This window comes from Rhyacophila brunnea, unplaced genomic scaffold, assembly GCF_057557595.1.
Source record: "Rhyacophila brunnea isolate RB1 unplaced genomic scaffold, BYU_Rbru_1.0 scaffold_2, whole genome shotgun sequence".
Taxonomy (NCBI): Eukaryota; Metazoa; Arthropoda; class Insecta; order Trichoptera; family Rhyacophilidae; genus Rhyacophila; species Rhyacophila brunnea.
In genome coordinates, this window is record NW_028232859.1 from 56,956,106 (window position 1) to 56,977,096 (window position 20,991).

Consider the following 20,991-nt stretch of genomic DNA (forward strand, 5'->3'; position numbering starts at 1 on the left):
ATCATCAGAATCTTAAAAGTCATATATAAATTATTTACGTTATTATTGGTTAAGATTTTTTTTGTTTTACCTGCTCTTTCCTGGAATAGTGTACCTATTTAATTATTGTTCATATTATATTTAGTAAATAAATAAATAAATCAGTAAAAAAAAATACTCAAGGAACAAAAGAAAAATAGTCATTGAGTTGCTTTCTGAGTTAGCTGTAACAAACTTAAATTATCAACTGTGGATAAATATGATATAAACTTAAATACTAGTTAAAGAAAAATATGGTAAAAGTGCCGCAGAGGTGACCATGAGATTTTACAACATTCTTTTTAGGCCAAACCAAACCAAACCTAACCTAACCTAACCTACCCCAACCTAATATTACCTCATACTCGTATAATCTTAGCTTGTGATAATGTGTGTATGAAAATTTCAAATTTTCAATTAACGAGTTTTGGATCAAAAAGCCGATGCGCCGACAAAAAAAGGTATTTATTATAATTGTCTACATGGAATAAACTGTTTTCGTAAAAAAAAAAAAGCTCATGGCTACCTCTGCGGCACAATTACCAAAAATATATTATTCTTTATAACGGTTATGTCTATAAGTTTGTCACGTAAATAAAACACGCATTTAATATCGGTAATATTTTAGAATATTCATGTGAGCTTTATTTCTTACGTTTCATGTTCTGACCGTGATTAGGGCGAACACCTAAATTGGTTTGAAAGCCTTGATCCATAGCGGCTAGCTTTTGCATTTTTATCTTATTAATATGTTGTGTGGGCCTATCTCAGGGGCTAGAACAGTCACCGGATAGTGAAAAGATGTGTGGTTCGAGTCGATTTTGTCAATACTGTGTTTATTCAATACTATTTTTTTAAGTAATTTTATGTGAGATTTGTTACGTTACAACTTCTAATTACGTAGTTACTTAACTGCCGCAGTCCAGTGCATAAGGCGCTGGTCTTTCATCCGGGGGTTCCAGATTCGATTCAGGTGAGGTCATAATATATTTACCTTCAAAATACCATATCACCACTCGACTGTAGATATTCTAATTTATATACCTAATTAATAACAACTCTTCTTCAAATGCTTCCCATCCTACAGGTGGTTGAACACCACAATCGCCATTACGTCCCTTAGTGAAGCTGCTTGGAGTAGTGGTTATATGCTACAACTTAATTAACCTTTCTCTGAGGCTACCTAGCCATGAAGTCCTCTTTCTGCCAGGACTTCCTATTTAGGGATTTCAATACCTAATGAAAACATCAATACCAGTTTTTCGGTATTATCTATTGAATCCGGTATTGTTAAAAACATATCAAGATAGCTCTTTTCACAGTGACGTCAATGTTTACGCACAAAATGAAATAAAATTCCACCCTGAATCCGAAATTAATAGGATTTGTTTATTCCTTGCCAAACTCCGCCCAAAATAAAGATGTGACTAATTTTTCTTTGTAATTATTTCAGTCTAACTTAGTCGACATAGTTATTGAGAATACCGATATTTTATATTTGAAAACCGGTATTTCGGTATCGATGAATAGTGGAAGCCCGGTTACCGAAATACCGATATTGCAATCCATATTCCCATTATCAATTACAGCATCATTGTCATCAATTTAAATATATTCATTGCTGAATGACGACTTCTTCAAGATGATTCAACACCTCTCGATCCTGTACGTTAAGTTTTCGCGTACTTCCTCAGATTCAGCGCCCTCCTCGTCTGCCATTTGACTTTTTCTACCTATTGGGCACCGCTGTTTAAGTATAATTCCCCAGCTGTTGTCCGTTCCTTTATTTATGTATCGACCCCATTTCCATTTAAGGTGTTTAGCGATATCTATTACATCATTCTCTTATCCAACCCGTTTTTGTTTTTACATATTATGCCCATAATGACAGTCGGATGGTACTTTAAATTCCTGAATCTTTTGTTTACAATGTCTTCATATTCTGTATGCATATTGAATGTTCTCAAAATATGAAGTCACTTATAAAATCATCATTCAGTCGGTCATAAGCACTTTAAACCCAGTTTTTTTCTACAAATTATTGTATCAAAACAAATAAGTACATTAATCTATAGACACATTTTGTCCCATATACATAGTGGTTCTTCACCTGTAAGACGTTCGATTTTTTTATATTTATTTGTATGTAAGCTTTGCTACTTATTTCAGAGTTCTTCCATTCTGATTTTTCAGCAAAACAACTATAATAGCTCAATTTCATCAATGGCAAATATTATTATTACCACGTTTTTCTTAGCTCGTATTCTTGTTTGTCCGGTGGTTGTTTATCCAGTACAAATCTTACAATCGATTTTTAACTATCTTCCCGACTAGCCAGACATTTGAAACTTTTAGAATATATTATGAGAACACGATGCCAATGCATTCTTTTAATACCTTTAGCCATCTTTAAGTAGAATTGAATTCATTTTCAGTTAATTCTGTTTTGTATGAAAAGTTATTTCGGAAGAAATCTATAATCCAATCCACTATTATTGGTTGCTAAGGGGGTGGTCCTAGCAACTAAATTATTAATATATACGTGCGTTACTATGGAAATCAAAATGACATTTCAATATTCTATATTAATTGTTTGTTTGTTGCAAAATGGCAAAAAAATAATTTGTTGACAATTGCCTTATTTTTTCTAAATTATTAATACATAAAATTGTCAAGTTTATATGATTCACCAGAAAATTTAAAAACGTGGCATATAAAATGTTCTTTTTATCTTGTAATTATTTTATATTAGTTTAAATATCCCCAAAATAAAATATCTACCGTTGACCAGTTGACAAAATGGTATTTTTAAATCAGCAATAATTAAATACCGAAAAAAACAAACGATTTTTTTCAATGCGTGCATTTATTCGGCGGTCTTTTTGTCGAAAATCCGCCGATACCGACAGCGCTGCCAACTGAACCTAATGAATAATTCAAAAGTGGCGCGAGCATAGCGCCTGCATGTTCTATCGCTGTTTTATCTATTGTGGAGCTTTATGGAACGACCGTGCTCTAAGTATCATAAGCTTTATTTATACTTAGGTTGGTGCTACTGCCTATCGCACAGATACGCGGGAAAAGTATATGCCAAAAATGATCGTGGTAGTTTACACTACTACAATTTTGGCTTTCTTCCTTATTACAAGGGAGAAGCTTTATTACGTGATTCCTATGACATGACATCACTTCCTTAGAGTGACAAATTATTGTCATTTATTGTACAGAAATATTGAACTAACATAAGAATAATTACAAGATAAAAAGAACTTTTTATATACAACGTTTTTAAATTTTCTGTTGAATCATATAAACTTGACTAAAAAAATTTGTATTTGATAGAAAAAATACTGAAATGTCATTTTGACATTCATATTGATTTCCATAGTAACACACGTATATATTAATAATTTAGTTGCTAGAACCTAGCAGTCAATAATAATGGATTGGATTACGGATTTCTTCCGAAATAACTTTTCATACAAAACAGAATTAACTGAAAATTAATTCAATTCTACTTGAAGATGGCTAAAAGTATTAAAAAATGCATTGGCATCGTGTTCTGATATATTCTTAAAATTTCAAATGTCTAGCTAGTCGGGAAGTTAGTTAAAAATCGATTGCAAGATTTGTACTGGATAAACAACCACCGGACACACAAGAATACGAGCTAAGAAAAACGTGGTAATAAATAAATAATATATAAAAGTCAGTGAATTTATTTGCTGTGTAACAATTTACAAACCGGAATGCATTATTTTGTTTTTCGATCCAATAATCGTTAATTGAAAATTTGAAATTTTCATACATTTTGATACACCATTATCACAAACTAAGATTATATGAGATAATATTAGCTTGGGGTAGGTTAGATTAGGTTAGGTTATGTTAGGTTAAGTTGGATTAGGCTGGTTTGGTTTGGTCTAAAGAGAAAGTTATAAAATCTCATGTCCACCTCTGCGGTACATTTACCAACCTTCATTGAGTCATGTGTCAGGTCAGATACGGGGTATTGACATTAGACAATCGATATACTGTTTCAGCGACCCAGCAAAAGAATGGCTTATGATATATTTAACGACCTGATACAAAAACATACAAAGCTATGCTACATAATATGCGGTGCAAAATAAATAACGTTTCCGATTGAGAACTTAAAAAAAAGTTGAGTGGAAGAGCGCGTAAATAGTTTGGCGGCAACACAGAAATAATTGGGGGGTAGGCCTGCGCGCGCGATGAGAATGCCGGTCACGTGACTCTCTGATGACGTCACGTATTTTCGCTTCATTACCTGCCGCGGAGACGAATCGCCGACTTGACTTGACGCTTCGACAGGCAATACGCGACGCCTTCGCGATCAACAATACCTCGGCGTCGACTTTGCTTTGCCTCTTCCTCTTCTGGGTGCCATATCAATTCCACGCAATGCTGGAGATCACTTTTCCCAAGACCTCGCTGTCCTTTCTCGTTTGTTTTGTTGGCCCAAGAGATTTGCCGTCTTTAGCGCCTATTCGCTGCACGATTTTTCCATAAAGGATTATTTGGGTCAAGTAGTGCCAACCGTACAAACATTGTGTCCAATATCACATTCAACATGGGAAGTATCCCTTGTTCTCCACTATTTCATTTTATAATGGCTGTTTTTTATAATTAGGTGCTTTTATAATAATATATCTACATGTTTACAAGATAATAACATACTATCTATCTCTATACTGATCTATCTCTTTTTTTAGGTAATACTGTTTTATATTTTCTTTATTTCTAAATGTCATGTTGTGAACGTCTTAAACTTATAATTTGTAATGTTCACAATATGTTAAAAATAAATAAATTGAAAAGATTATGCAGATTTATTACGAAGATCTTTACGATTGAAATACGAGGGTGGGTCAATAAGTCCTTAGAAAAGCCGACAGGTGGCGCGACTAGTACTGTAAGCGGTTTGTTTTCATGCAGCGGCACTACCGATTCAGTATGCTGCGAAGTTTCAATCAGATTGGTCGGGTTGTTGTGTGTTTCTCGTACATTTAAAAAAAAATTTTGCTTGTGGAAAATGGAAAAATGGAAAATGGAGAAAATTGAGCTTAGAGCTGTTATTAAACATTTTAATATAAAAGGGTTAACAGCAAAGGAAATAAAAAATGAGTTGGATTTAGTTCACGGCATATCTGCTCCTTCACTTGCAACTATTTATAACTGGTTAAATGAATTTAAACGTGGTCGTACATCAACAAAGGATGAACCACGCTCAGGACGTCCTGTAGAGGTGACTACACCAGAAATGATCAATAAAATCCACGATATGGTGTTAAGTAACCGAAGATTAAAGTTGAGTGAGATAATTGAGGTTACAGGGATCTCAAAAGGTAGCGTCATTTCTATTTTACATGACAAATTGGGCATGAAAAATATTTCTGCAAGATGGGTGCCGCGTTTGCTCACAGTCGACAATAAACGCAATAGGGTGGTGGCCTCTAAGGCCCTGTTGTCGCTCATGCAACGCAATCCGGATAAATTTTTTCATCGCTTTGTGACTGTAGATGAAACATGGATACACCACTATACTCCCGAGACGAAAGAACAGTCAAAGCAGTGGATTGCGAAGGCAAACCATGTCCAAAGAAGGCGAAAACCGTAAAATCAGCTGGTAAGGTTATGGCTACTGTATTTTGGGATGCACGTGAAATTATTTTCGTTGACTATTTGGAAAAAGGAAAAACAATAACAGGGGATTATTATGCATCTTTATTGGACCAGCTAAAAAACAAAATTGAAGAAAAACGGCCTCATTTAAACAGGAAAAAAATCCTCTTTCATCAGGACAATGCCCGTGTTCACACATGTTTACGATAAATGGCTAAAATTGAAGAATTGAAGTTCGAATTGGTCGACCACCCACCGTATTCGCCAGATTTAGCCCCCAGTGACTTTTTCCTTTTCCCAAACTTAAAAAAATGGCTAAGTGGACAACGTTTTTTTTTTCAAATGAAGAAGTCATCGATCGGACAAATGCTTATTTTGAGGACCTTCCGAAAACTTATTTTTCTGACGGTTTAAAAAAAATTGAGAAACGTCTAACCAAGTGTATTGAGCTCCAAGGAGATTATGTTGAGAAATAAAAAATTATTGACCCACCCTCGTAATTAAATGTTTCGAAACGCAAAATTGACATTTTTTTTAAATTTATTTATTTAGTACAACCAACAGGATCAATCAAAAAGGATACATATGAATACAACAGAAAAAAGATATGTGATGGTCCCAATAATAGGCTGACACAAAAAGCATAATACATTAAATTAAATTAAATCAAATATTAATTACAGCTGTAATGAATATGATTGGAGAATTATTAAAAATCATAGAATAATAGAGAGATAGAAAAAACAGAAAAACGTAAAAAAAAAGTATATACATAGAAACACCCACGGTGGCCGCGCGGCTTAAGCGTTGGACTATATAGCCGTGGGTCCCAGGTTCGAATCCTGGATCTGGCAAGTACACATATTGTTTTTCAATTTATGTGTGAGTCAGGGTATGGACCTAATAGGTTGAGCAAGTGGCTGATATCCATTTCTCGTAAAAAACAAAATCTGTTAATACAAACCTCTACTCTGTGGGGGCCCATATTATGATCCTATTAGGATCGCACATGGTCGGAAAAAATACATAGATAAGACAGGCAATGGAAGAAAAGAAAAATACAATTAAAAAAAAAATAAAACTAAGCAGTCGTCCAGATGTCCTCATGGATTTTGGAGCAATTTAATTTGAAAGAGGCAAGAGAACAAAACAGATCCACTCGATCACTGTTTTAAGATTAGATTGCTGTTAGAAGATTCAAGGTTCTACAGAGTCGAGCCCCCGGACATTTGTAAACTGAATTGGTTTTATATAGGTTATATGGTTTTATTTAAAAAAAAAAACTTAGCTTATGAATAAAACCAAATACGATCTTTTTGAAAAGATGGATATTAGCCTCTACTAACCTAACCTAACCTAAACTAACCCAAACTAACAAATAATCCAGTTTATCGGCTATTTTCAAAATGCGTTTTCCGCTGTATCCGCTTTAACCGAACAGTACCGTAAAATCTTTAAGGATGAAAACAGTATTTTGCAATATTTTGCAGCTTTAACTGGAGGGATATATATGTAGATATTGTATACACTCTGATTAGGATAAAATATTTAAAACAAAAATAAACAAAAATATTATTACAACAAATAATATTGTTATGTAGGTACCTCAGTACCTACCTGCATTTTAGTGGTTCTATAGACATTCAATATATATTGAAAATTATATTGATTTCGGTTTGTTTTTTTTATTATGTGATAAAAGAGTAAAGGTATGTAAAGATTTTCCCCATTTTTATTACGTTTTTATTAGGTCGTATTCTTGTTTGTCCGGTGGTTGTTTATCCAGTACAAATCTTGCAATCGATTTTTAACTTCCCGACTAGCTAGACATTTGAAAGTTTTAGAATATATCAGAACACGATGCCAATGCATTCTTTTAATACTTTTAGCCATCTTTAAGCAGAATTGAATTCATTTTCAGTTAATTCTGTTTTGTATGAAAAGTTATTTCGGAAGAAATCCGTAAAAAGTAAAACACTATTATTGGTTGCTAGGGGTCTGGGGTCCTAGCAACTAAATTATTAATATATACGTGCGTTACTATGGCAATTAATATGAAATGTCAAAATGACATTTCAGTATTCTATATTTATTCAGTATTTCTATCAAGTACAATTTTTTTGATCGTTTGAGCTAGTCATGTCAATTTTATATGATTCAACAGAAAAATTTAAAAACGTTGTATATAAAAAGTTCTTTTTATCTTGTTATTATTATATGCTTTGTAATTAAACAATTAATCACCCACAAAGTAACCATAATATTTAGTTATACTTACTTTTTTTATCGTAACAAGCCACATAAACTAACCAAATAGAATCTGCTTCATCTTTATTTCGACATATTAATGCCAAAGAAACAGCCTTTCATGGTGTAACTGTCAAAACGGAATGTCAACCGAATGCCCTCTCACACAGAAATGCGGAATTACTCCCCAAACCCCAACTGCGAGAGCGACTCACAGCCTCAAAAGGAATAATATTCTGTGGCAGCATGTTTGACGTGCCTTCCAACTCCGAACTCCGCCATACAAGATGACTTCGACTCGAATCGATTTTCATTTCCGATCACAGATTATGTTTTGCTTTTTCGTTCCGATATTTTTCACGTCCGTCTTTTGAAATACCGCTGAATGAAGTAAATTAACAATCTTTATTTGAAAATAATAACGTCCACGTGTGCCTCTAAGCCAGTGGTTTCCAAACTTTACGTTACTACGCCTCCCTTTTTTAAAAATCTAATCTTGACGCCTCCCCCCCCCCATTTATTTTATTAAATACATTTTTAAGTGCTGTTTTCTACTAATCGGGCTCGATATATAGATTTCATTGCATCGAATGCAGAAAATTCCGTTTCGCATAATTAATATTATGTTACGAACGGTAGCAGTACCTACTTGCATTGCTTTTCTTGACAAAGTATTACTTATATTCGTATATTTTGTTTCCATATACCTAGTCATTTTTTATTAGTCAGGAAATACATTACACATAATTATAAAATAAAATTCATCATCGAATTGAATTATCATCAATTACACACATCACATAATCACATCAAATTGTATCACACAGGCATATATATTATAAAATGTTAATATTTTGCAACCCAAATAGCGCCGCAGGCGGCTTTTTTTTTACTAAGAATTTGTGGTATGTTTTTATCTCACTTAACTGGTCGATCCGCAACGCCGGGCCCCCAGGCAGGAGCCCTGTCAGCCCCCCTCTTGTAGGGGCCATGTACAATAGTATAGAAATGAGGTACAATAAAATTAGTCTCCATATTATCTTCATACAGGTTTGCAAACAACCTAACTTTTATAGGACTGTTTTTTATGTAGTTCATAACTAGCTGCCGCTTTATGAACTATGCACTTACAAACTGCAAACCTGTGGGTACATTATTGTGTTAAACTTTTCGCGCCACCCAGTTTGGAAATCGCTGCTCTAAACAGTCTAAACGAACATACAACTTTATAAAATAACCAAGAATATACTATATACGTTTTGTACCTCTCGGGTACCACTGGATGACTAAATTTGTCCAACGATTGTCCCTTCTTCGAGCTGTATCAATTATATTATTATCTTATAAAATATATCATCATCAGAATATCAAATTGAATACTATGATAACCTAAATCGATTATTTCATTTAAAATGTTTTTGAATAAGGAGTTAATTACATCGTGTCGTTATATTGTAAACTATGAATCACTCCGATGTTTAAGCATAGTATAATTATTATCTATATATACGTAGGTATATACCGGTGGCGAAGGGTGGAGGTAGGCAATTAGGATCCGACATAAATAGTCCACAATATACTTTGTCAGTCATGCGTATTTGTTTTCATTGAAATAAGACTACAATTATTTACAGATGGAGTTTTTTTTTTTTTAGAATTATTAATATCCATGTCCTTGCTTTTTCGTACAAGGTGGTTGTTAGTAATTTTGGACAATCACAAACACCCAGGCTTTGAGAAAAACACATAAATATTGTGTCCTCACCGGGATCGAACCCAGAACTCTCGTTCGGAAGGCCAGTGCCTTATCCACTGCACCACGAGAGCCGCTTTACAGATGGTGTTAGTTAGTTTTTAAAATTCAATCTAACCCTGCGAAAACCAAGCCACACTATTGTATATTATCTATATAATATTCAAAAATACTCGTCTATCTATAAAATATCTAAAATTATAAAATTAAATAATACATAACTTTGAATATTTTAAAGATTTTTATCCATTATAGTTTGGTTTAGGCAGGGCTTAATGCATTTAAAAAAAATGAACCGACAATATTTGTAGTAATTATGTATTCTTAATCCAAAGAAAATAAAATAAGTATGAATAAAAAGACCTGTGCACAATTTTGTCGTATCGCCCAAAATATACCAAAACTATTATGGTTTGGTTTAGGCAGGGTTTAATTGATTTTTAAAAACTAATACCATCTGTAAATTGTAGTGTTAGTTCATTATCTGATCATGATCTTAATGGCCTACCTCCACCTTTCGCCACTGGTATATACTTATATGTAGATAGTACTTACACTAAACTTAAACATCGGGGTTAATCATAGTTTACAATATAACTCCACGATGTAATTAACTCCTTATTCGAAAACATTTTATATTAAATAATCGATTTAGGTTAAATTTAGGTTAATACATTAAATTTGATATTCTAATGATGATACATAATATAAGATAATATAATTGACACATACCACCAACAAATTCAGTCATTCAGTGGTACCCAAGAGGTACAAATCTTCCTCAAGGTAGACCTAGAGGCCGCTGGTAAAGTTCTGCGGAAGTACGTGGCACACTCACAGGACCAAGAGAAATGGAATCAGCTTGGAGAGGCCTTCATCCAGCATTGGGTAGATTCAGGATGATGATGATAACTGAAGTTATTAGTTTCAAAGTCGGTAGGTAACCTCCATTTTTACTTTTTTTTAAATATTTTACTTGATTCTGGTTCCATATCAAGTACTTTGCCGGCAGTATTTTCATAAAATATCAAACCCACCTCCATATTATTTTGTTAGTTAATATAATTAAACCGAATGTTGATTGCAAAGTAAGTTTAAATGCTTTAGCCGCCATTTTTTTTATATTGTATGACAACATTTAAACATGACTTTAAAATGTCGTTAAGGATATTTTATTTCGCTAATATGTTTGCAAAAAGAAAATATTCTTTTTGCAGTTCTAAATATGCTTGACAGTTTTTAGCGAAATCGCGGAAAATGAAGTGGTTGAACTTTTTAAGTGGACTGTAATTATTTGAAGGGAAGGTGAGGAGGTCGGATCTAGAGGTGGGGGCGATGGAACAGAGTGCCAGACACTGACCTTTGTGATGATGTATGATGGCTCTGTGGTCTGGTTTCAACTTTCGCTCACGCGGTATAGTTGTTTTGGGTCACCCGGTACGTACACTCCCGCACTTTGTGACACAGTTTTATGGATTATATGTGAGGGTGTATGAATGATTATGATAGATTATGAATGAGTCTGTATCTATTGAGTCAATCACTTAAGCGACGGAAAGCTATTAGAAGCCCGCACGCGTCCGCTGTCGAGATGCAACTGAACTTTCTCTGTAACATCGTCTGTCATGACCCCTAATTGCTTATTGAATGTCTTGTAACAATAACACGGAGGATTAGGAGGTTGGTGAAGAGATAAGGAGTGGAGTGGGACTATAAATAGCTTAACCACGAAGGTTATAAACTAATAGTCTCAGTTTAATTAGAACCAGTTTTCACTTCACCATACTAATATATAATTACGTGATTCACACATGTTACTCCTTTATATCTTTATATTATAGTTAGAAGCATTTTATTCCCAACATTGGAGTATATCCCATAAATATGTTGCTTAGAATGTTTATATTATTTTTATAATAACTGTATACCGATAATTTGAATATTTTGGTTTGACTTGTCCTCCATCAAATATTAAAAACATTAACAATCTTAAAGAAACATCATTTTTTTCTTGGAATAGGTTGTAATAATGTATGGTTTGAAAATGATGTATGTTGTACGGAATATTAACCATGATTAGGTATACAGTAGAATTATGTACAGTCGCATATTTAACTCTGAAGTCGATTTACATAACTTAGTTACCGGTGCACTTGTGTTCAATCATCAGTACCTCAGTTATAGTAAAGACGATAAAATGTCTGTCGAAAGGTGTTGCTAGATTTTAAAATCAGCCAAGTCCATAGTAAATGATTGGCAGAAAAACAGCTTTTTGTTTTCTCAAATACACAAGGGTAAAAGTTTATATTATTTTGGGTATAGAATATTTAAAATCAATAAATTCCACATTTTGATAATGCAGAAATGTTAGAAATCAGTAGTTCTTCAGCAATTCACAAACACGTCAAAAATACCTAAAGGTGGACTTGGCTGACTTTGAAATGTAGCGATACATTGATAGTAAATAAATAGTTGAAAGAAAATGTTATAAATAATACAATATAATAAGATATGTGTGGTCTCGTAGTTGCTGAAGATATAATCAAAAATGTTGTACATTCTGTGCTTCGATTCATAGATTGTGTGTTTGTTCTCTTCTCTCGTATGCTTCCTATCACTAGTAAGTGTAAATTGGGGTTGAAAGAATGAAAAGTAATCATTATTAGCTCTATAATCCGGTATATATCTTGACCGCCTCTCAGAGAAGTTTCTTAACAGAGTTTTACTAGAAATGGTTGCTAGCCAATAAACTGATGATGATATTAAATAATATATCAAATACTTGTTAAAAAATAATTTGTTTAATTATTCATAGTTTCTTAACCGGTGGTCCGCAAAAATTTTCTGCAGTTCAAAAATAGTTATCTACAAACCCAACATTTGAATTGTGGTTGTATTTAATTTCGATAATTGTTTGAAAAATAGTGTAAATATAAAATATTTATTATTTTATTCCAATGTTGACGGTCCGCAAAACATTGTTTTTTTTTTTTTTGTGATCCGCGATGTAAAAAAGTTAAGAAACATTGGTTTAATTCATAATTATGATAGGATTCTAATATCCAGCCCAAATCTTTAATCCAGTCCTCCAAGGAAAATAATTATTAGCACTTTTTTATTTATCATATTCAAAAATAGACAATCTGAAACAGTAGGTATGATGAGAAAAGAATTTAATTCAGGTTGAAGAATAATACATATGCGATTTGTGGTATTAAACTATTTATTATAATATATTAATAATGACAATTAAATTCGATTTATACAACCAAGCAGATTCATCATCACGACAGGCAGCGGCGGCAGGTCATTGGAGAAAGTCGAATATCAGAAAAGGAAGTATATCTGAAAAAAAAATCAAATACACAATTTAGAGTAGGTATGTATATTGGGTATCATGCAAGATGGGAATTTTTGGTTAAAACATAAGTTATATAAATGTAAAAATATATATAATATTATAAGGTTATATGTTTGGCACAATCATGGCGACGTGGTAAAGACTGTCTTTTGAAAAAATGTGAATGATTAGTACGGGAAAATAATATGTACCTAACTATATTTATTTGGATTGATTTGGACTGAGTATGTCACCGGTTGTTTTACCCGCAGGTCAGCTTTCAGGCGAGAATATGCGGTCCGCGGTGGAAACAACATGGCACGGTAAAGTTATAGGTCACGGGGTTAATTCATTCAAATTTTAACTTTCCAAGGAATATAATATTACTATAAGCTCAATAATTCATATTAAGTTATTTTTGTATTAAAATTAAGTGCGTTACTAGTGTGTTTCATACAATTTTAATTATGAATACCAGACTAATAATTTCGTAGGTAATAGTGATTGTAAATAACTGTTGTTTCTCGCGGTGTACTTTGCATAATTAAAAAAATCGAAAACATAATAGAATAATTTATAGTGTAGCATAACAAGTGTTTTTCTTGCCTGGTTAAGCATTTTTAAATGGGTGTTTAGTTTGAAAATAAACGCATCTGGCGTATGGCGTTAAATCGAGCTTAAAATTTCTCATAAAAAGTTAGAATATTGCACCAGACTTTTTTTTAAATCAACATTATGTTGAGCATTGGGTAATTATAATTTAAACAAAAAAACAAATGAAATATACGATATTTAAACGATTACCTATATTAATCGACAGTTTTATAAGTATTCATCAGATACGAAACAATAGATCATTCTCTTCAAAAGAATCTTTATATCATGACTTGATATTTGAAAATTTTAATTTAAATACAATTTTAGTTTGAGAAAATCTAGGTTTTCTGATACTATCTGGCATATTGATCGTTTCCGGAAATTTGTACGTAAACAGTTCACCGCAGGACACTTATTCGTGCGCCGCAGTACGTGAAACATGAGTTCGTGTAAATTTAATCAAATGACGAGTTCTTCGTTGAACATATCACCGTGGAGTATATTTGTACGTATGCTACAACATGTGGCGAATTTTATGAGATGTCTTTACTAGGTTAGGTTAGGTTAGGGTAAATCTAATAGGAACAGTACTATTTGCAAACTATCGCCGCATTTTGTAATATACGTACAAATGTACTCCACGGTGAAATGTTCAACGAAGAACTCGTCATTTGATAAAATGTTATACGAACTCATGTTTCACGTACTGCGGCGTACGAATAAGTGTCCCACGATGAACTGCATACGTACAACTTACATGTAACCCATATTGATATAAATGAGAGTTGGCAACAATGTAATTGAATCGTGTATACTTACATCGGGAGCGTTTTCATATAAACATTTATGAACAAGAAATGCTTTTTCACAACTCTCTTTGTCCGGAGTGTCTGAAATATGAATAATTTTATCGTTTTGATTACAATAATAATTACAATTTATAAGTTTGATCACTGTAAACATAGAAACATTTCCGAAACAAAGCTAGACACTAAAATATGTCTGAGAACGAAACCCAGGACGAAGATAAATAATTAGTTAATTCTAGTTAGTTAACATTCTCACTTTTTATCATAATAGAAAAATAAGTTTAAGTATATTATTTTGTTTTGAGACGTCACGTTTTCAATTTTATATGGACAACTCCAAAAGATTTTTTATCTGAGGTATATTTTTGAGACTTCCAAGTTATGTATTTCAATTAAAATGCTCTGCAGTGTAAAAATCATGTATACCTACATTCAATTTTGAATATAATATAAAAGAAAACCATCATGATAAAATAATAAAATATTATTTTTTTTATGAAACAGTCTTGCGTTTAAAAATAGAATCTGTGAAAACTGTACAGAAAATGATTTATTATTAATTATTGATACCCTTGTTATAGCAAAACCAAAATTCCATTAAAAATGGTTAGTATGTTAGTAATCATTAGTAAATTATGTATGTATTACCTAAATGTCTGCATGCCATTATCATAGAGGAAACCTTATCTCTCCATTGGTCAGGAATCATACTGATTAGCATGTCATAATCAATACTACCATCATCTTCCACCTAAAATAAAAATAAATAATTTGACGAATATTCTGCCCTTTTAAATAAGTATTTAGACTTTTCGTAGATAGGTAGATGGGATAGATGGATAGGTAAATATGTAATATTGTTTTTAACTGTGAAAATCAGTGTTTTATTAATCTAAAACTAGTCCTTAAATGACTAAGTTCACTAACAAGATGCTTACGTCATTTGTTCAGCCGGTATAGGTTAACAGAAGAACACAAAATATCCATCATGCTACGAACTAAGAGTATAAATCAAAAAATGACAAGTTTTATTCTTTTTTTTAAATATTCAAGACATCATAATGTTCATATGGGATTAAAAATATAAGTCTAGGCATTATATTTTAATTTAAAATTAGCTATATTATGGCAGAAATAAATACTTAATTCTTTCAAAATTCGAGCCATGTCTAGAAACTAGCATTTAAAAAAAAAATATGTCATAATAAATATTAACATTGCTTTTACAAGAACAAAGATCTAAAAAAAAATTCCGACTAAAAATAAGTCATATATCTAATAAATAATTAATTCTGGTAAAAAAAATTTCATCATGTTGTACGTAGCAAGTTTATTCTATTTTAAAATCTCTTCTGGCTTCATTAAGAGAAGTTTTAAGCTGTTTGCGGTATCGAAATATGCCAGATTTAACGCCATATGCCTGATGCGAATTTCTCAGGCTAGATGCCTATTGAAAAATGCTAGAGAACTGTGAGAGGAGACAGATAGATTAAGACAAATTAAATATATAATATAATATTCTATGTAATGCTAAAACTGGGACAAGTATCCATATAGCTATGGATATATGCTGTGAATCGGTGAAATAATTAAGTTATGCGAAATTACGTGGCAACGCAACGTACAGGACTGAGAAAAGTGAAATCATCTTGGAGAGGCGTTCGTCCAGTATTGAATACACCCATGCTGATGATAAAGGTTACGTGGAACCAGGAATATAGAATTGGGGGGAATTACATAAAATTCAATTTACAAAAAGTTGCTTACAAAACTAGCCTCCTCCATCAAGCAAAACATGTAGCATTTTAAATTCCTGTTATCTGCGAATATACCCTGTTCACAATTTGCTATGTCAACTAAAACAAAAAAAGATAACAATTCGTTATTAGAGGCATTGGTATCAATTTCGATTCACGATAATTATTAGTGTAACGATTTACATAAATTATAATATTATCTGAGTACCTATATTATTACTGCTAAAGTAAATTCAAGACCGGTGTTGCCCAAATGTAAAAAAGTATAATGCGAATAATATAACAGCCACTATTACCGGAAGCAGCATTTTCATTGGAATACGTGGACATGTACAATAAATTGAAAGCCCCGCTAAAATTACATAATCATTATTGTATGCACACTAGGCAGTTAGTAATGTCTTTTGAGCATTTTACGTTCATAAAGACGAGCAAAATAAACCAATAAAACTTATTGCTACATCGCCTACATCGAACACGGAAAACTTAGTTACTTCGGCCTCGTGGCCCCCACACGAACGGGACTGACAGAGCTCTAGCCTGGGGGCCCGGGCTCATGGGGGGCCTGGCGTGGCGAGTCGACCAAATAAGTGAGATAAACACACATCACAAATTTGCTCTAATAGTAAAAAAGTTGGCTGTGGCGCTTTTTTCCTTTAATAATGGTTATATTTTAAAATCGGTGATTGTGTGATGTATTTTTTAATTGTGGCAATACTTGATAACTCCATAATTGAAGTGGATGTGAGTTTTAAAAATACAGTAAATACCCTTAATTTTACCGTGAACGCCATTTGGAAAACGCTACTGTAGAGCGTCACATTGTCTTTAACCTTGGCGATAGGTAGGAGGGCCCGACAAAGATCCTAGCCTTAAGGCCCGTTTCAGGATGTGGGGGCCATGTTCGGCCTTATTTTCCGTAATGAGGAGGAGATGTGACTCGGTGTCTAAGGCGTTGGTGATCTGATACGATTGGCACAGAATTACGAAGATTTACTAATTTAGTCGCTAACCTTCGATAGAAAACGTCACAAAGAGAAGAAGAAGACCAGGTTTGACGAGGGTTTCGCTTAAACATTTTATCCTACGTGTTATGACTTCAATCTCATTGGTATTGTACATCTACATTAATCATATTCCAGCGATCAAAGTAGAAAATGTTACGAACCGGAGCGCCCTAATTATTTTATGTATATTGTATAAAAATTAGTATGTTAATTAAATTTATTAGTTTTTTTTCCACGAAACGGAGCGATAATTTTGAGGATTTCATGAACTGAACGTTGCTCCGGTACGCTCCGGTCATTTCGAGCCCTATCATAAATACCTAATCTATGAGATATATAATATTCCATTTTAAATGTATTATTTAGAAGAGAAGAGATAAAATTGTCAATTATCTGCAGAGATCATCAAATCGTTATTTTAAAACATCTACAGTTTTTTTTTTACATTTTCTTCAGTGGTCGTGATTTCGAAAAAAAAGCTGTGGAAAACTACAAAAAATCGTTACAATAATTTTTGAATTCGATTTATATAACTTTCATTCACCCTACAGCTATAGTGTAAAATCTCATCAGGGTTGACATGACAAGATTCACAGACGTGGCTTTTGGACCGAGGGAAATGGCGAGACCTTGTACCTAATTATTGCTCTATAGCAGTCCTGGACAAACTTTTTGGATGAAGGGCCCACATTGGGAATATAAAATGAATGGCGGGCCGCAAGTAAAATACTATTTTAGACGTACCTACATTATTTATTAGCATGAAAAGGGAATTTCAACATAAAAAAAGAAATGATTCTTTAAAACCGTGTCCTCATTGGCAACAAGTTGCTGGCAACCTCATTAAATTTCGATAAAAATATTGTCATGAAATTTAATGAGGTTGCCAGTGTGGATACGTCATAATAGCCAACAATTCAATGAGAAGAATGAAACTGTTTTACAACACTTTCTCAATTTCAGATTTTAATTATTTTGTAGAGTTGAGATTTAACTGCTTGTAAATAAATGTTCATCGGTGATACATGATCGTAAAAAGTTTTTATTGATATTCATAATTGAAAATGTTTGTTCTCATATTATGTAGGTTGATCGAAAAATAATCGAAGTTGTTCGAATTTGTCTGAATTAAGAGTGTTGTAAAATTTTCAGATTCGATTCAAATTTTATTTTTAAAAAGACGTTAAAATGTATAAAAAAAATAAACTTTTTTTCAGAAATATTATTAAAGCTCGCGGGCCCCACAACGATGCTTTGTGGGCCGCATTCGGCCCGCGGAACGTAGTTGGTCCAGGCCTGCTCTATAATTAATAGTCTACAACTCTACAAGGCTAAAAAGTTGATGTAAGCGACATAACATACCCTCAGTAACTCCCGTTTTTTCAACACACGTATTATGAATATGGGTTACAATCTCCTTAATATCTTCTGGAAATTCCTATAAATATAAAAGTAATATTGTTAAATTACTATATAACTAAAAAACAATAGGTAGGTATATCAAAAAATAATTATTGAGAGTAAGTGAATTAATAATAATATTATCACCATAACTTTTTGTTCTCAGATATTCACAAAACATCTGATTACAATTTTATTATTAGCATAATAATTGCTTTGATAGTAATAAGTATATTAATTATAATATCTAAATAGAAAGATTTTAAATATATTTTTATTTTATTATTAGAAGACAACAGTTTGCTGTTGGTCAAATAATATCATATCAATATGGGTCAATGAAATATTATGTTGCCGATTTTACAACGAATATCCGATTTAACCCATTTTAAAAAGCGTCAAGAGCTGAATTTCAATGAATCGACGACACAATATGGCAGAAAATTATGTAAAAATGAAAATCACCAACAATAATAAATTAATGATGTGTAAAAATTAAATACATAATAAATAATTGTATTTTCCAATAAACTGAAATATTCATTATGAAGAATTGATTTTCAGTTTTATATATAAAATAATTTGGAAATGAAATTCCATATTCAAATATATTTTTGATGATAATATTATTATGAAAGTAATATATAGTATATACGCATTTAATAATATTATGAATTAATGATAATAAGTAAAATTAATATATTGGGCAAAGATATTTACAGGTCTTCCTCCTCTACCTCCGTGGATTATGATCAAAAACGTAAGAATTATATTCAATGGCAGAAGCATTTTTCTTTTACAATAAATTCTTAACGTTTACCATGAACCAGCAAGTTAATTTTTAAATTAGGAATACAAAAAGATATGTGTCACGTTTACACCATCTACATTAATTAATAAAATGCACAAGTCGGTAATTGTAGACTAATCTTGTGCTAATGTTTTAATAAAACAAATCGATGGAAACTTCACTCTTTATAAAATCTGCAGTCACCCATCGCTGACCAGCAAGGTTGTTTACTATGGTTGCCACAAATTGCGTGTTTATTTTCTTCCGCATAAATAACAATTATTATGTAACATAATAATTTTCTGTATAAATATACGTGTCTAAAAGTCTACTTTCCTCTCCATAATACCGTGCTCCCTCCCATCTTATAAAAAGCCTGTTGTACAAGATGTTGATTCGACCAGAGTATTGATTCTACGGTACGATACGGTGACAATATTTTTCTTGTAAATAGAGGGACACCACGTGGCATAAGAAAATGCAGAGACTACGTTGCATCGGCCACGTGTATAAAATGCCGGAGGATATACCAGCGAGACGAGCTATGTACGCAACCGCTGATGGCAAGAGAAGACCTGGACGGCCGAAACTAAGATGGCTGGACTGTGCCACGGGAGATTTAAAAATGCTAGGTTAAATCAATTGGAGAGTGTCGGCGCTAGATCGTCGAGGATGGAGGAAGTTTTTGAATGAGGCCAAGACCAACCATGGGTTGTAGTCCCATAATTATTGATGATCAAATAGAGGACATTATTATTTTTTTCAATTCTCCGTACAATTCGAGTCAAGAGCTTTACTTTTTTTTTGCTTTATTTCCTATTTTTTCCTTTTACGGACGGCTTGACCCGACCAAGTCAAGATTTTTTTCGCTTAACATTTTTTCATACCAAAAAATTGTTTCCCTCTAATAGGTACCTACTATTATATTTAAAAATCGGTAAAGTAATGCCTATCCAAAAAATAATCCGCGTTAGAAAAACCTCTTACGTTTGAGTACCTATGTATGGGAAACTTTAGATTGGCAACTTATAATACTTAAAAAGGCTTTTGAATCTGACTGACTATAAAGGGAAAATACCCAACTATCTACGCAGCAAAAAAACTATTAATTCATTGGACAGGAAAAACCACAATAATATCCATTTGCGAATGGTCACCTGATATGATGACCCACACATAGGGAGCTGACAAGGATTTAGACTAGGGGCCCGGGCTCAAGTGGGGCCCGGCGTGTCGGGTCGACTAGATAAGTGAGATAAACACATATCACAAATTTGCTCTAATGGTAAATTGTCTCACTTCCAGAATATTCACATACCACATAAAATATGTCGTTGTGCGATGTATTTTTTTATTATTTTGTGTCAATTCAAGTGGATGTATTGAAAAATACAAAAAGAAAACAATAAATATACCTACCCTTAGTAGGTAACATCACCTCATATCAACATCATACCTACATCAGTTTCGTCACTAGCGGTAGATATCTTTATAAATATACCCAATGTACAGTCCCTAGTAAACAACAAAAAATACCTACATTATTATTGTTATTGTAAAATGTAGACAACCCTGGTTGGTAGTTGTATCATGATCAATAATAATTACCTATTAGTCTCTTCGAGT

At 32.8% G+C, this 20,991-nt stretch overlaps 1 protein-coding gene across 1 annotated transcript; it reads right to left on the reverse strand.

Annotated features, from left to right (window-relative positions):
- Positions 1 to 14,354: 14,354 nt before the first annotated feature.
- LOC147072567 (general odorant-binding protein 83a-like) lies at positions 14,355 to 19,729 on the reverse strand. The gene is made up of 5 exons (XM_085947333.1): positions 19,715 to 19,729; positions 18,537 to 18,612; positions 16,178 to 16,266; positions 15,059 to 15,161; positions 14,355 to 14,491 (listed from the first exon to the last, which is right to left on the reverse strand). Exons 1-5 carry the CDS (start codon positions 19,727 to 19,729, stop codon positions 14,355 to 14,357), a joined length of 420 nt encoding a protein of 139 aa, XP_085803459.1.
- Between the last annotated feature and the right edge of the window lie 1,262 nt (positions 19,730 to 20,991).

Bases quoted from the DNA above. Each gene is read 5' to 3' on its own strand.
- LOC147072567 (XM_085947333.1), bottom strand. The intron at 16,267-18,536 runs GTATGTTATGTC...TTTTTGTTTTAG, and splicing joins AAAAACGGGAGTTACTGAGG to TTGACATAGCAAATTGTGAA. The intron at 14,492-15,058 runs GTAATACATACA...TTCATATTTCAG, and splicing joins AATGGCATGCAGACATTTAG to ACACTCCGGACAAAGAGAGT.